At 37.0% G+C, this 14,248-nt stretch overlaps 1 protein-coding gene across 25 annotated transcripts in view; it reads right to left on the bottom strand.

Moving 5' to 3' along the window:
* Nucleotides 1–14,248, bottom strand: part of PARD3 (par-3 family cell polarity regulator) — a 689,179-nt gene that overhangs the window by 284,795 nt on the left and 390,136 nt on the right. For all 25 annotated transcript variants that reach the window (XM_036017299.1, XM_036017347.1, XM_036017963.1 and 22 more), the window contains 2 exons: nucleotides 5,424–5,612; nucleotides 2,839–3,009 (listed from right to left, as the gene is read on the bottom strand). In XM_036017299.1, the coding sequence (XP_035873192.1) occupies nucleotides 2,839–3,009; nucleotides 5,424–5,612 (360 nt within the window). The remainder of the gene's footprint in view (nucleotides 1–2,838; nucleotides 3,010–5,423; nucleotides 5,613–14,248) is intronic.

Below are 14,248 nucleotides of genomic sequence, written 5' to 3'. Positions count from 1 at the left end.
CCTGCAAGGTCAAGTACAACAGGCTGAGAAATGTCTTCCAGAGAAAATCTCACATGTGCTATAGAGGAATAAATATTAATGAAACACAGGGTGAGATGATACCTAGTATGGAGATATGACAAATAGTTTATTTTTAAAAATACTAAAATAATACACAGCACTTCCCACATATTATGGGCAGGGAAAGATGTGACAAAGTACAGAAGACCTTCTTTTGTAAATTCTCATCTTCTCTAGCTTGAAATTAAGTATACAAATGATTAATTTAAAGATGTGTTTATAAAATATAGTTTTGTAATATTTCAAAGACTGGACTATATGGCTTACTAATTGATCTGGAAGAAGAGAACTCAAACACTTTGTTTAGCTTGAGGTTCATTCATGACAAGATGTACTATGCTCACATCAATAGTTACTGTAACATAAATTACACTTACCCTCCCATTTTCAAGGAAATGTTTCCAAAGGTAATACAAATATAGCAACAGCAAAATGGGAAGCTGAATGGTGCTGTTCTGTCTTCATATAATTCTTTAGTTAAACCCTGTCAGCATAAATGGCTTCTCACTAGCATTATAAAGTGATAAGATTTTTTGATATAATTGTTTTATAAGTTTACTCTATCCTAAGAAGTAGTAATAACCAGTAATGTATGAAAATGATATCATAAGGAATACTGAATATTAAAGTCTACTACTGTCTATTGCAGCTGCTCCCTGGCATAAATAATTTCATTCACATAAATGCATATGCAGAAGTGAATGAGACATAGACATTTCAGCGGGATTCCAATTCCATGTCTTTTCATAGGGCAACAGGGAATAAAATCAGTGCTTTTCTCAGAACAGCTTCAAGCTGGTACAGGTTTGCTTTACTACTGTTTGATGAACCACAGGGAACATCTGAATCAGACAAAAGCACATCTAGACTCAGGACACTGACCTTAGTACATTTCTTACATTTTCAGTCTCCCTAGAACAATCCATGTTTTCCTGTGAAGAACTCTGAAAGGCATTACTAATTTTAGTTTGTTTCAGAGAGTCTAAGAGCATGATCTACTGCACAGTATAAGTTCTGCGAGACAAGGACCACATCTGTTTTATTCACCTCCGTGTCTTCGGGACCTAACATATTTTCTGAATACAATGGACATGCAATAAATATCTGTTTAATAAATATGTACTGTTTGAAGAATATGAAATTTTCAGTTTCAGAAAAAAACTAATAAAAACCAATATATCTTGTAAACTTACTATTGAGAATTTTTCAGGTAGCACTTTAAAGGGCTTTCATTAAAAAGATCAGTTTAATGATTAGGAAACTGATAAAAACTATTATTCAAGAAAACTAATCCAGTAGCCTAGTATGCAGGCTTAGCTTTCATAGTTATAGTATGAAAGTGAATGTTTCTACATCACACTGTTTTCCACTCTCAGATTTTTAGTCACAGTTACACAGTTCTCCTACTGATGTGAAAATTAATTCAATTACTATTAAGTCACTCTACATTCAGAAATTACAAATAATACAAAAGTCAACTGTCAATAACCTTTCAATACCTGGTCACCTCTACACTGACAATGCACTGAGCTCAAGAGCACATTTTTGTTGCAAAATATAACAGTATTAGAGAATTGGATGAGTAATTGTCCCAACCTAAAGCTTGCTTTATATTCTTACTAAACATGGATTTCAAAATTAAGAAAAACATAAACAATTTGGATAGCACTTTCAGTTTGTATGTTTTGCTAGTACTATTTTCTTAGCTGATTTAAACATGTGGGAATTTGAGCATCAATAAAAACAAAAACTAATTTTACATTTTCAACAACTTTTGTTCTTTGTAAATTGTCAGGTCCCAACTATTTTCTATAGGTGACACATAATTTATAATAAATCTATAAAATTTGTTTTCTTTTCAGGTTCCAACATTAACTTTTGATTTTATATATATAAAATTTATTTTTTTTGCTGTTTGCCTTTTAAAGATTTTATTTATTTATATTTTAGAGGGAGGGGAAGGGAAGGAGAAAGAGAGGGAAATACTGATGTAAGAGAGAAACATCAGCTGGTTGCCTCTAGCATGTGCCCCAACTGGAGGCCAAACCCACAACCCAGGCATGTGCCCTGGACCAGGAATCAAACTGGCAAGCTTTTGTTTTGCTTTTTGGAGATGACACCCAACCAACTGAGCCACGCCAGTCAGGGATACATATAATTTCTTTTTAACTTTAATTTTCAAATCCCTTTACTTGGGAAAACATAATCATACCATTCCTACTCATGCCTAATTACACAGTGCCGTGTATTTTGAACCAACCATGGTATGACACAAAGGTATCGCTGCAAAAGCAGGCACTCAAGGGGAAAACACTCAGTCTTCTGTGAAGGAGAAAGTGGAGATAGCAGGTAGGAGTGGAGGCTCAACATGTAAAGACACTCCCCTCAGGGCCTCTGTTAGAGGCATCCATTTCAGGTAAACAGATGAATAGCTGCTGCTTCACTGTTTGCGTCCACCAGCCACAATACTGCTGAACAGAAGAGAACTGTCAGCTCTGAGCAGGAAGGTGCATCCCAGCTAGAGGTAGGTGCCTTTAAGGTGCTCATCTTGTCTGTTGAGTTGGAAACAGAAATACTAGGGCACAAGTAGGAATGTTTTGACCAGAGAATTAAGAAAACACATCACAACAAACTAAGTAGCAAGCAAAGGTAATTTACAGTGTTTCCAGTGAAGTCTCAAGACCTGCCATCCTCTGTCCGACACTAGGACTGAAACTTAAGTCTTATTACAATATCAAATGCTAGTGCCTTTTGTCTTTTTATTTCTTTACTCTTTACCTCATTGCACTTGCTTATTCGCCGCGCAACGATGAGCTGGATCATTCCCCGCTTGTTCCCTTCAGTGGACATAGACCTTCTGAGGGTTTCCATGGCATCCTGGTTGGTCTTGCCCAATAGGGATTCTCCATTCACTGCTATCAGCTGATCATTCACCCGAAGTCTTCCATCCTGGGAAGCAAACAGGTAAAAATAAGTGCTACTAAATAGTCTGTAATAAAAGAAGTGGCTTTCCTTTTAATTAAAAAAATAAAAACAAAGCAAAAAGAGGGGGTGCTTTAATCCTAATGAATTTGCCTAACTGAACACTAGCATGATAATGTCTAAGTAGTCACTGTAGCCTTTGTCCATTTCAATCATTTATACATTTGTAAATCAAGTCATTATCATAATCTGTTTACCAAAATAGCATGCTAATTCAAAGGACACAAAGTGATTACTTTCTTGCTTCCAGAGACACCCACAGAGGTTATTTACAACCCAAGACATGCAAAAGCTCAAGGCCATGAGACAAGTGCAGAGAGAAGGGCCCCCTTAACAAACTGCCAGGAAAGTGTCTCTAGACCGGGAAATAGGACAAGAGATCCATACACAGGGAAAGGGAAGAGAAAAAATTAACCTTTACTGTATGGCAGCTCTGTGCCAGAACCTAAAGTGAGTCTCTGCATATGTAAGAGGGTGCAGCCGGGGGTCCCCCCAAAAAGGATTTGTAATGGGGTCTAGAACTCAGGGTGTCCATGAAATATTAAATATATGGGGTGTCCTCAACCCCAAAAGCCTGAACTGGGGGATGAAACACATGAAGCAGGGCCATTGAGGTATTTTGCATAGCAACAGTTTTGCAGATAACCTCTAGAATGGTCATTTAACATATCTATAACCTTTAACTGGTTTCATAGATATGTTAAATAGCTGTGGCCACCCTTGGAGCCAGGGAGAAGGGAGTGACTTCCACCCAGGATGTAACTGGAAGGCAGCTCCCTCTGGTTACAGAACTTGCGAGAGAGCTTGGAGATGACTGGCTCCATGGCATGGGGCCCCACCTGCCCGGACTTACTATGGCAGCTCAGAAAAGCTGGGAAAATATGGGAATGCTGGCAAGTGTAGCCAATTGTGGGAAAAGTCAGAAATGGAACTGCAGAGGAAGATTGGCACTGGGGTTTAAACCCAGGCATGGCAGCCATGATGGGAATCACCACGTGGCTTTAGCAGAGGAGAACCACACAGCTTTGGGGCTACCTTTGCCACTCAGCTTAGGGAGCCACAAAGCAAGATGTAGCAGCGATGCAGAGCTCTCTCTTAGCAGTTCAGAAGAATGCAGGACAGACGCTTCAGGAAGGAAAGGGGTGAAAGGACTCTTGCTGGTGGGCCATGAGAAGGTGCCATATGGGTTTGGATTGAGAACTGGAGATCCCAGCGACACAGCTGATGGTGCTGGGAACCGAGGGAGGCCTGTCAGCCAAAGTGCGGATTACTGGGAAGGACCAGGGGCTACCTGAGCCACAGACCTCTATTTCTTTTCCTGAGATACAGTACCCTGGACCAGGCAAAGCGGGGAAGGAAGGACTGTGTATGTTTGTGGGTGTAATAAGGGACTTTGGGATTTTAATGAAGATATTAAGTCATTAGTCTTAAATCTGTATAACTTGAATAAATAATCCTTTCTTTTTCACCAATCACTAACACGGAGAGCTACAATTCCCTGGCGGCAGGCAAGGCAAACCTAGTAGAGGGGAACCCCAGGAGAAGGGGGGTCCATTCAGTAACATTGAACAACCCCTTCTCTGAGGGCCAATCAGGGAGACCACATGTACAGTAGCTTTAAAGTAATACACCTACTTGTACATGTGCAATAAAAGCCCACCAAAGCTAGCCAGAAAGGATCTGCCCTTTAAGAATAGAATTGCTCCAGCACCTGAGGTCAATCTGCTCAGAGTTGGCCCGCTCCCATGTTCTGCAGAGTGTACTACTGATTAATAAATCTGCTCTCTCTCTTTATGCTATAAACTTTCTGTGTTTAGTTCAATTCTTTGTCCTGATCACCAAGAATCTGGTTACCTGTGCCCACCTGTGACACCCTCACCTCTCCCAAACCAGAGCAGGGAAGACAATGTTCAACACCAGACAAAGAGGTGGCACTGAGATTAGTCTACATAAACAAACCCTATAAAATGAAACTCATCTATCACTAGTTTCCCTCACATATTTACCTTTCCAAAAGTTACAGCCCCAAGAAGCCCAAACCCTTTTTCCTTTTTCAAACAGTTCGTCACAATGTATTGCCCTTTGCTTAAATGATCTATTAGCTTCCAAGTCAGTTCCAACTTGCTTCGTCAGTTTTTACTTCTTTTCTGTGGAGCCCCAGTACACGTAAAATTTAAAATATAGCTTTAATAAAATGTGTAACTTTTTCCTTCTGTTAATCTGTCATTTGTTAGTTTAATTCATGGGCCTCAGAAACAGAGTCTATGAAGCAACAGAAAGTCTGTTTTCCCTACAGTGTGTATGCTTACTAAACAGGCATAGGGCTGGATTAAACATTTTTGTTAATGGGCATAAACTTGATAAAGTTGATATTTGCTTACTTTGGATGCTGCTCCTCCATTAATAATGGACTTGACAAAGATTCCCAAATCTGCATGGTTCTCTTTTGACCGGTTGCCTTTGACACTGACACCAAGACCTGCTGATCCCGAGTCGTTGAGTGGAACTTCAAATGTCAAAAATTCCCGGGTGCCATCAGGTGTGAGAACAACGTCCTCCTCTTCTGCTTTCTAGTAGGGAACAAAATTGCACAGCACATTATATTTCCATGTTTCTTTCTTACAGATATTTTTTAAGACTGCTAATGAGTAGTTCTTAATCATCACAGGTACAGAATTTCTACCACAGTTCCATGACAAGATCCAGGATTACAGTGTATTCCCTTCCAGGTGATTCCTGGGGCTAGCTGTTACTATTTTTATGCAGTATTTGCTTTAGTGTTCAAACTAAACCAAACCAGATTCTCAGAAAGATAGAGGGAAGTGCAATAAAAGGACTGAAGACATGCAGACCCCTAGAGTTCGGGACTATTTTTTTTTGGTGGGGAAGGTCTTTTTATACAGAGTGGGGTGAAAGTAGGTTTGTATGTGAAACACAGTTTATTCTTGTATTATTTATTAATTATTGTATTATTTTCAATACAAACAACTGGAAATCTACATTTGCCCCACTCTGTATATATTCTAAACCACAGGAGAAAAACAATGCCAGCAGCAGTCAAAATAAATAAATACAGCCCTGTCTGGCGTGGCTCAGTGGATTGAGCACAGGCTGTGAGCTGGGCATCGGTTCCCAGTCGGGGCACATGCCTGGGTTGCAGGCCGTAGCCCCTAGCAACCGCACATTGATGTTTCCCCCCCCCTTTCTCCTTCCCTTCCCTCTCTAAAGATAAATAAATAAAATCTTTAAAAAAATAAATAAATACAACTAATTTGTTCTTTTGTTTCATTAGGAATGTTCAATGTTAATAGTTTTATGTTGACCATTAGTCAAAAAACATAATTTTATTCACAAAACAATAACAAATCCTAATGATACAGTCAGTAGAAAAAGTATTCATTTTCAGAGAGCCACTACATTTTTAACTTTCAACATATGAGACAGAGCAGAGATAATACCAGAGAAAAATTTTTAGAATACTAAACCATACATAATACAGATGGTAACTATTCTTTAAGCAATCAATACTGTTTAATTAATTAGTTGCATAAGCAAGCTTCAATTTCATAATTGGAGTCATCAAGGCATAAAAAACTGTTTTAGAACACAACGTATTTTAAATTACACAAACTCTTGCCCGTTTTTAAAACAGCAACGTAGAAATAAAAGCTTAGGTATAACCTGATTAAACACAGTGAGGTGACATATTCATTCTATCAACAAAAATATATGCCACAAGAGGAAGCAGTGTGCCTCCTGAACACTGCCCACCCCAGTCCCTGCTCAGAAGCCCTGCCCATATAGCCAAGACATCGACCACCGAGATCTCTACACTGGTCACCTCCACATGAAGAAGGCGAGAATTCTGTTTCAAACTCAGTATTTCCAACCACATAATGGACATGCAACAGGACTCTTCAACTGACAACTGTATGTCTCATCAAGTGCCACAACACATTTCTCCTCCTCATTCACCAACTTTAAAATATTAGTCCAGCATCCACCTAGTCATTCAAGGTGGAATCTTTCAATTGTAACTGAAGAATGGTTAAATATATAGTGGTACATAATTAGGCTGGAACATAATGCCACCTTTAAAGATTGTGCTTTTAAAGAATGGTTCAATTATATACATGAAAGCAGGCTAGCGCAGAGTGATGGAAATATGGGTAGACTTAAATTTTTTCCTTTGTGACCCAACAAATTTTTTAAATTTTCTAATAAAAAACAAAATTAACATAATTATAAAGTAATTTTAAAAGGAATTTAGGGATTTAATGTGCAATCTGAAACATCTTTAGATGAAATGATTTTTACAAATACTGAATTAATCAGTAAGAGGTTATTTTTTAGATTATCTTAATACAGAGATATGCCATTTTTACATCATAACTCTTATAATGTAATCTGTAAAATGATGTTCCTGATTTAATAATATTCAATATTAAAATTTTTTAATTTTCTTGAGATTTTATTTATTTGTTTGTTTATTTATTTATTTACAGAGAGAGAGAGCAGAAGGGTGGGAGAGAAACATCAATGCATGGTTGCTTCTTGAGCACCCCCTACTGGGGAACTGGCCCACAACCTAGCCATGTGCTCTGACTGGGAATCCAACCAGGAACCATTTGGTTTGCAGACCAGCACTCAATCCACTGGGCCACACCAGCCAGGGCTCAATGTTAACATTTTACTGTATGAAATCCATTGTGCCAGCAAATAATAGCCTCATAGTTATGAGAACAAGGAACATCTCAAAAAATAAAATCAGTAATATATAAAACAGGAAAACTACACAATTAGAATATAAATAAGAACAGCTTTGTAAGACACAGGGCAATGACTATGTTAACTAAACAAAGCAAACAAGTGTCAGTATCACAGTAAATAGAAAGCCTCAGCTGGCTCTTTATAAAAACTTTCTTTTATTTAAAACATTCCTGGAGAATAATTATAGCTTAAATAAAACCAATGTACCAGGGAGAAATAAATATCAAGTACTCATCAAAACACTGACATCATTATCACAAATTTATTATAGAAAAGTACCTTTACATACTTATGTTGCTCTATAAACTTTTTTTACCCATACAGTTCAAAACAAAGAATACTAACTAATGACTATGTGAATGAATACAGCTGTATCAATATAAAATGTGTCATAAAAACATGATATGTAGGTAAATTTTCTTTTTTTTTAATTTTTTAAAGATTTCATTTATCCATTTTTAGAGAGGGGAAGGGAGGAAGAAAGAGAGAGGGAGAATCAATGTGTGGTTGCCTCTCATATGGCCCCCACTGGGGACCTGGCCTGCAACCCAGGCATGTGCCCTGACTGGGAATCGAACCTGCGATGCTTTGGTTCACAGCCCGTGCTCAATCCACTGAGCTATGCCAGCCAGGCTGTAAATTTTCTTTTTTAAAATACCAAATAGCATCAAAACACACCACAGTTTCCTTCTACTTTCAATTAAGAAGCAATGGAAAGATAAAATGTACTTTGTGAATTAGTATTGACATTCCTGGAAAAGTGCATTAGAAAGGATATGGAAACTGAAGAGTCCATGGCTGGGCACATTTGGGTCTGATCACTTAGTATACTTATTTGCTCTTTAAAAACCATTTACATGCTTCATTATAGAGAACTTTTACAAAGCCTTCATAGTGTAAGGATTGCTTCATTCAGATACAAAGGAGAAGCCAATTTTTTAATCACCTTGATTATTTCATCCAGATTCTGTACTTCATCAAGTTTCTTAAGTCAAATTGTTTCTGTTCCTCAAGTCATTTGTACATAATCATGCCCCTCACATACACACATGTATGTACACCCACAGTGACTTTGTCCCACTGATGCAACCCATCAGTTCTTCCTTTGCTCATTATTCTATTGGCATTTTGCCCTTTTAATACCCAGAAAAATAGAACATTTTTACTGAGCATATTACAAGCAGGGAACCAACAGAATGGCCAGTATGGAAGCTACTTCCTCTCTCCCTATCCACAGAAGAGCAGAAAAGGTGCACTGGTCTATCTGCAGTGAGACAACAGACACAGCCACAAGTCCCAATACCAAGGCCTCCCTTTCCCTCCTCCCCAACAACACTCTGACACCAGGTCTTTCTGAGTCGGTGGTGCATCTGCTACATGTGTAGATTCATATGAGGAAATAAACATTGAATGTATTCAACAGCAGAAAAATAATCATGGGAAATCTGAGCCTTGAAACATGAAAATTTTGATGAGTGCAAAAAATATTGTGATGAGAAGCAAAAGAAATATGATTTGATACATAGCATCTGAGTTCATAAAATTACAGATGTGAGTACAATAGTTGATATGGGGACTCTGAAAAGAAGTAAATGTTCTATCACTTGTGAAATCTGATTCTTCCTAATAGTTTGGTCTTTGGTCCCACTTTTTGACACAGAGGTCCTAAATCCCTTAGAATTTTTTGAGTGACAGGAGCATATTTTGTTCTAATTAGGTGCTTCTTGATAGGCTCCTGCATGAGAGCTCGTCACACAAAAGACCAAACCATGATGGGAAGCTTGGAACTTTCAGCCTCACCCCCACTCTCTAGAGAGGAGAGGAGAGGAGATAGAAATGAAGTTAATAATTAATCATGCCTACAAGATGAATCCTCCAAAAAACCTAAACCATGGGGGTCAAAGAGCTTCCAGTTTGATGAACACATCCCCATGCCAGGAGAGTTACATAATCCTACCCACAGTGGCAGTAGCTCTTGAGTTTGGGACCTTCCAGACTTCGCCCTAAACATCTTTTCAAGTGACTATTCATTTGGGTTCTTTAAAATATTCTTTGTAATAAATCAACAATTGTTAACTAAACTGTTTTCCTAGGTTCTGTGACCTGCTCTAGCAAATTAGTGAACCCAAGAAGATAGTTATGGGAACCTATAACCATTGTAGCCAAGTCAGAAGTAGTGTGTAACCTGGGGACCCACTGCCTGACACTGGCATCTGAAGCGGGGTGACAGTCTTGTGGAATTAAGTCCTTAACTTGTGGGGTCCACACTAACTCTGGATTAATGTCAGAATTGCTTGGTATAGAAAACTCCCACATCTGGTGTCAAAGGTATGAGTAGAGAAATAACAGTAGACTTTGTTCCTCCTCATTGCCCCACTGTAACTTATTTCTTTCTCACTCCTTCTCCATAGTTAGTATTTTTATTGCATAGGTCATGATAAATTAATAAAATATTAATATTCCCACAACAGATGGTAAAAAGATGCAGATGAGCAACTCATTAAAGATGAGTGGTGCAATATATAAGTAAAAGGTTCAATCTTACTTGCAACAAAAGACATGCAATCAACAAGTTATCAAATTGCTAAAACAAATTTTATTTAAGTAATTATATTCAAACTGCAGAAGATGTTGTAGAATGGCACTTTCTTCACTCTTTCAGTGTTGGTAAAAATACAAAGAGGTATACTATTTATGGAAGCCCACTTGACAATGCTTGTCAAAAGACTCTATATTTTGCTAATTAACCCAAAAATAAAACTTTTAGTACTATGTCATTAAAAAACCAATTGTGGTCAGGAACAAAGATCGAATTGTTAGGATGTACACTGCTTTAATAACAACAGCTAAAAATTGAAGACCAGGTACACATATGTTATCATGTACATTAAGATATACTACACAATGGAATACCCCTCAACTATTAAAGTGTCTTTAAAAATCATCTGGTGAGATAGAAAACATTTATGGCTAAGAAATTGTATTTGAGTCTGTAGGCTCCCATAATGTCCAGTACTTCACACCCACTATCAGCCTTTATATCCTAGTCTTATAAATTGTTTATTGTCTGTCTTTTTGTATCAGTGAACGCTTCACAAGAAAATGACATACAAGTCTCTCCTTCTGCTTGGGACATAACTTTTATTAGCTAAACGGTAATGTACCTGGGATGTGATATATATTAGTCACATAGATAATAAAGAAAATCAAGAAGAAACACACATCAAAATGGTGGCACTGAAGTCACATAATTGCAGGTGACTGATTTTTTCTCTGTGCTTGACTGAATTTTCTACCATTAATATACATTACTTTTTGTATTATAAAACCCCATTGCATGCCATTTCTTTAATGCTCCTTCAAAAAAGCAGCATAGGAGAGGGGAAAGAAGAGTACTGTTGCAGATGTGGGGCAGGGGCTGGTCCTGGGAGGGGAAGATTGACTAGGGGTGGGAACTTCATGACAGCTCTCACAAAATGACTGCACCATAGTGGCGACCATTACATTCTCACACCTAACAAAAGATTTTATAAAAGTGAACACACTTCTTCTACATACAAAAAGTAAATATGCAGTCATCATAAATAGTAAATAGCAGTTCTGTTTATAGTTAAGAGGAAAATTTTTTTAACATAGAGGTTCTTTAAAATTTTTGTATAAGAAAATAACCCTCCAGTCTTACAGTAAAAGTTGCTTTAATGCCTTATCCTATATGTGAGCTGAATGTTTATACATGTAATTTATGATGATATTTCAGAGCTAATTATTCTTATTGACAAAGTTAAAAAATCTGTGACCTAAAAGGTTTAGATGTGACTTCAAAGGTCACATCTGCTTTGTTGTGCTCCTTTCTAATTCAAACATTGGATGTAAAATAAGTAAAATTTAGAGACTTTAAAAATATGTTCCTTGATATATAAATACTGAAAAAATGTTTCATATACTTATTAATCTGTAATATTAAGCCAGAAAGATACTTACCCAATCAAAGAAATGTCATACAAACCCAAATTAAGGGACACACTAAATTTTAAAGATATAATTTTGTCACTATACCACAAAGTACAATAAAAATAACTAATAACCAACATTAAGAATCCTTATCTTACTGTAAATATAGTAAGCAATTTCAAACAAAATGCTTAAACACTCAGATCCACTATTACAAAGTCATTAGCATTTTGTACGATCATGAAAATACTAATCTATTTAATATATTAATCTATTTAAAATAAGTTTGAATCATTGAAATTTATTTCAATAAATTATAAGGCTGAGAGAAGTTTGAGTAGTTAAAGCACTAGAAACAGCAAACATTTATAAAATTCTTTGTAACAATAGCAACATTAGATGCTCCAAACCAAACCAACACAATCAGCATGATAGTATAAATTTCAACAAAATCTCCAATTATAAAGTTTTGCACACTTTTACCTATGTTCTCTAGAATATCCAAGTTAATTTACAAAGTAAGTCTAAAAAAGTGTTTGATGATTTATCCAAAAAAGTTTATCCCAAAGAACTTGTACAAAGGTTCAATAAAACACACGACGCACAATTCACCCCCTCAGGAGGCTCCCCATTTGCTTGGTCTGACTCAAGTATCCCAACCCATCTTTATTTGCTATATAACTGACACATAACATTGTTAGTTTAAGGTATACAATATGCCTGACTTGACAGACTTATATATGAAAAATGATTACCACCATAGCAATTACTTATCACCTCCATCACATCACATAATTACCATTTCTTGTTTGTGGTTAAGAGTATTTAGGATCTATTTTGAAGCTAGTATGTATTCCACCATTTGTAATTACAATCACTATGTCGCATATTAAGTGCCCAGAGCTTATTCATCGTATAATTGTAAGTTTACTCTTTGACCACATCTCCCCTTTCCCTCCAACCCCCAGGCCTTGGGAACCCACCATTCTACTCTCTGCTTCTGAGACTTAGCTTTTTTTAGGTTACACATGTAAGTGGCATCATACAATATTGGTCTTTCTCGTCTGACTCATTTCACTTAGCAATGCCCTAACGGTTTGATTCATGTTGTTGCAGATGGCAGGATGTCCTTCTTTCTCATGGTTGAATAGTATTCCATTTGTGTGTGTTTGTACATACATACACACCACAAATCACATCTTTTCATCAATTTGTCTGTTGACAGACACTTAAGCTGTTTCTCTAATTTGGCTATTGTGAATAATGCTGCCATGAAAATGGGAGTGCATCTATCTGTCCGAGATCCTGACTTCACTTCCTTTGAATATATACTCAGAAGTGGAATTGCTAGAACACATGATAGTTCTATTTTTAATTTCATGAGAAACCTTCATACCATTTTGCATACTTATCTCTTGTACTTTTTGATGAAATTCATTCTAACAGATGTGAGATCATATCTTGTGGTTTTGATTTGTATTTCCCTGATAATTAGTGATATCAAGCATCTCTTCATAACCTGGTAGCCAAAAGTACACCTTTTTTGGAAAAATATTTGGATCTTCTCCCCATTTTCCACCAGATTATTCGTTTTGCTAGTGAGTTGAATGAGTTCTTTATAAATTATAGATTAATCTCCTATCAGATATTTGATTTGCAAATATGTTCTCCCACTCCACAGGTTGCCTTTAAAAAAAAACTACTCTTAGAGAGATGGGAAGGGAGGAGAAAACAAGTTAGAGAAACATCTATGTGTGAGAGAAACATTGATCAGTCACCTCTTGCACATACCCCAACCAGGAAGTGGGCCCACAACCCAGATAGTTTTCTCCTAGGGTAATTTGACTACCTCACTAGGATGTTAATTTTAGGTGTCAACTTGGAGGGTGTTTTTGGATGAAATTAATATATTTAAATTAGTAAACTATGACTAAAACAGATGGTCCTTGACAATATGAGTGGGCCTCATCCAATCAGTTAGTTAAAGGCCTAAACAGAACAGAAAGACAAGCCTCTCTGAGCAAGGGGTGAATCGTCAAACAGACTGACTTTGGTTCTTCATCTGCCACCATTTGCTCTACTGGGCTAATGCCTGCCAGCCTCCACAATCGACACAAGCCAATTCATTATACAAAATCTCTATCTATATATGCACACATCCTATTGGTTTCATTTCTCTGAAGAACCCTAACACATCCATAAATTTCTTGTCTCAACCGGACATTCACATGAGAGATAAAGTGATAAACTTTCCAAAGGCAAAGGAGTTGGTTCTGGACATGAAGCAAGTAATCTTGAGACTTTGCAGAATAATCCAGCTTTTTGTCCCATTTTGAATAGGTAACTGTAAACCAGAGTTCTAATCTCTCATTCTCATTAATTAATATAATATTTAAAAGATGCACAGAAAATTTATATCACAAAAATTCAAAAGGTCAGTAGCTATTGACCCTACTTATCTACCTAATGTTTTACATTTCTCAAA

This window comes from Phyllostomus discolor, chromosome 1 (assembly GCF_004126475.2).
Source record: "Phyllostomus discolor isolate MPI-MPIP mPhyDis1 chromosome 1, mPhyDis1.pri.v3, whole genome shotgun sequence".
Taxonomy (NCBI): Eukaryota; Metazoa; Chordata; class Mammalia; order Chiroptera; family Phyllostomidae; genus Phyllostomus; species Phyllostomus discolor.
The sequence above is the reverse complement of the archived record's forward strand: the minus strand, read 5'-3'. Positions and strand labels throughout refer to the sequence as shown.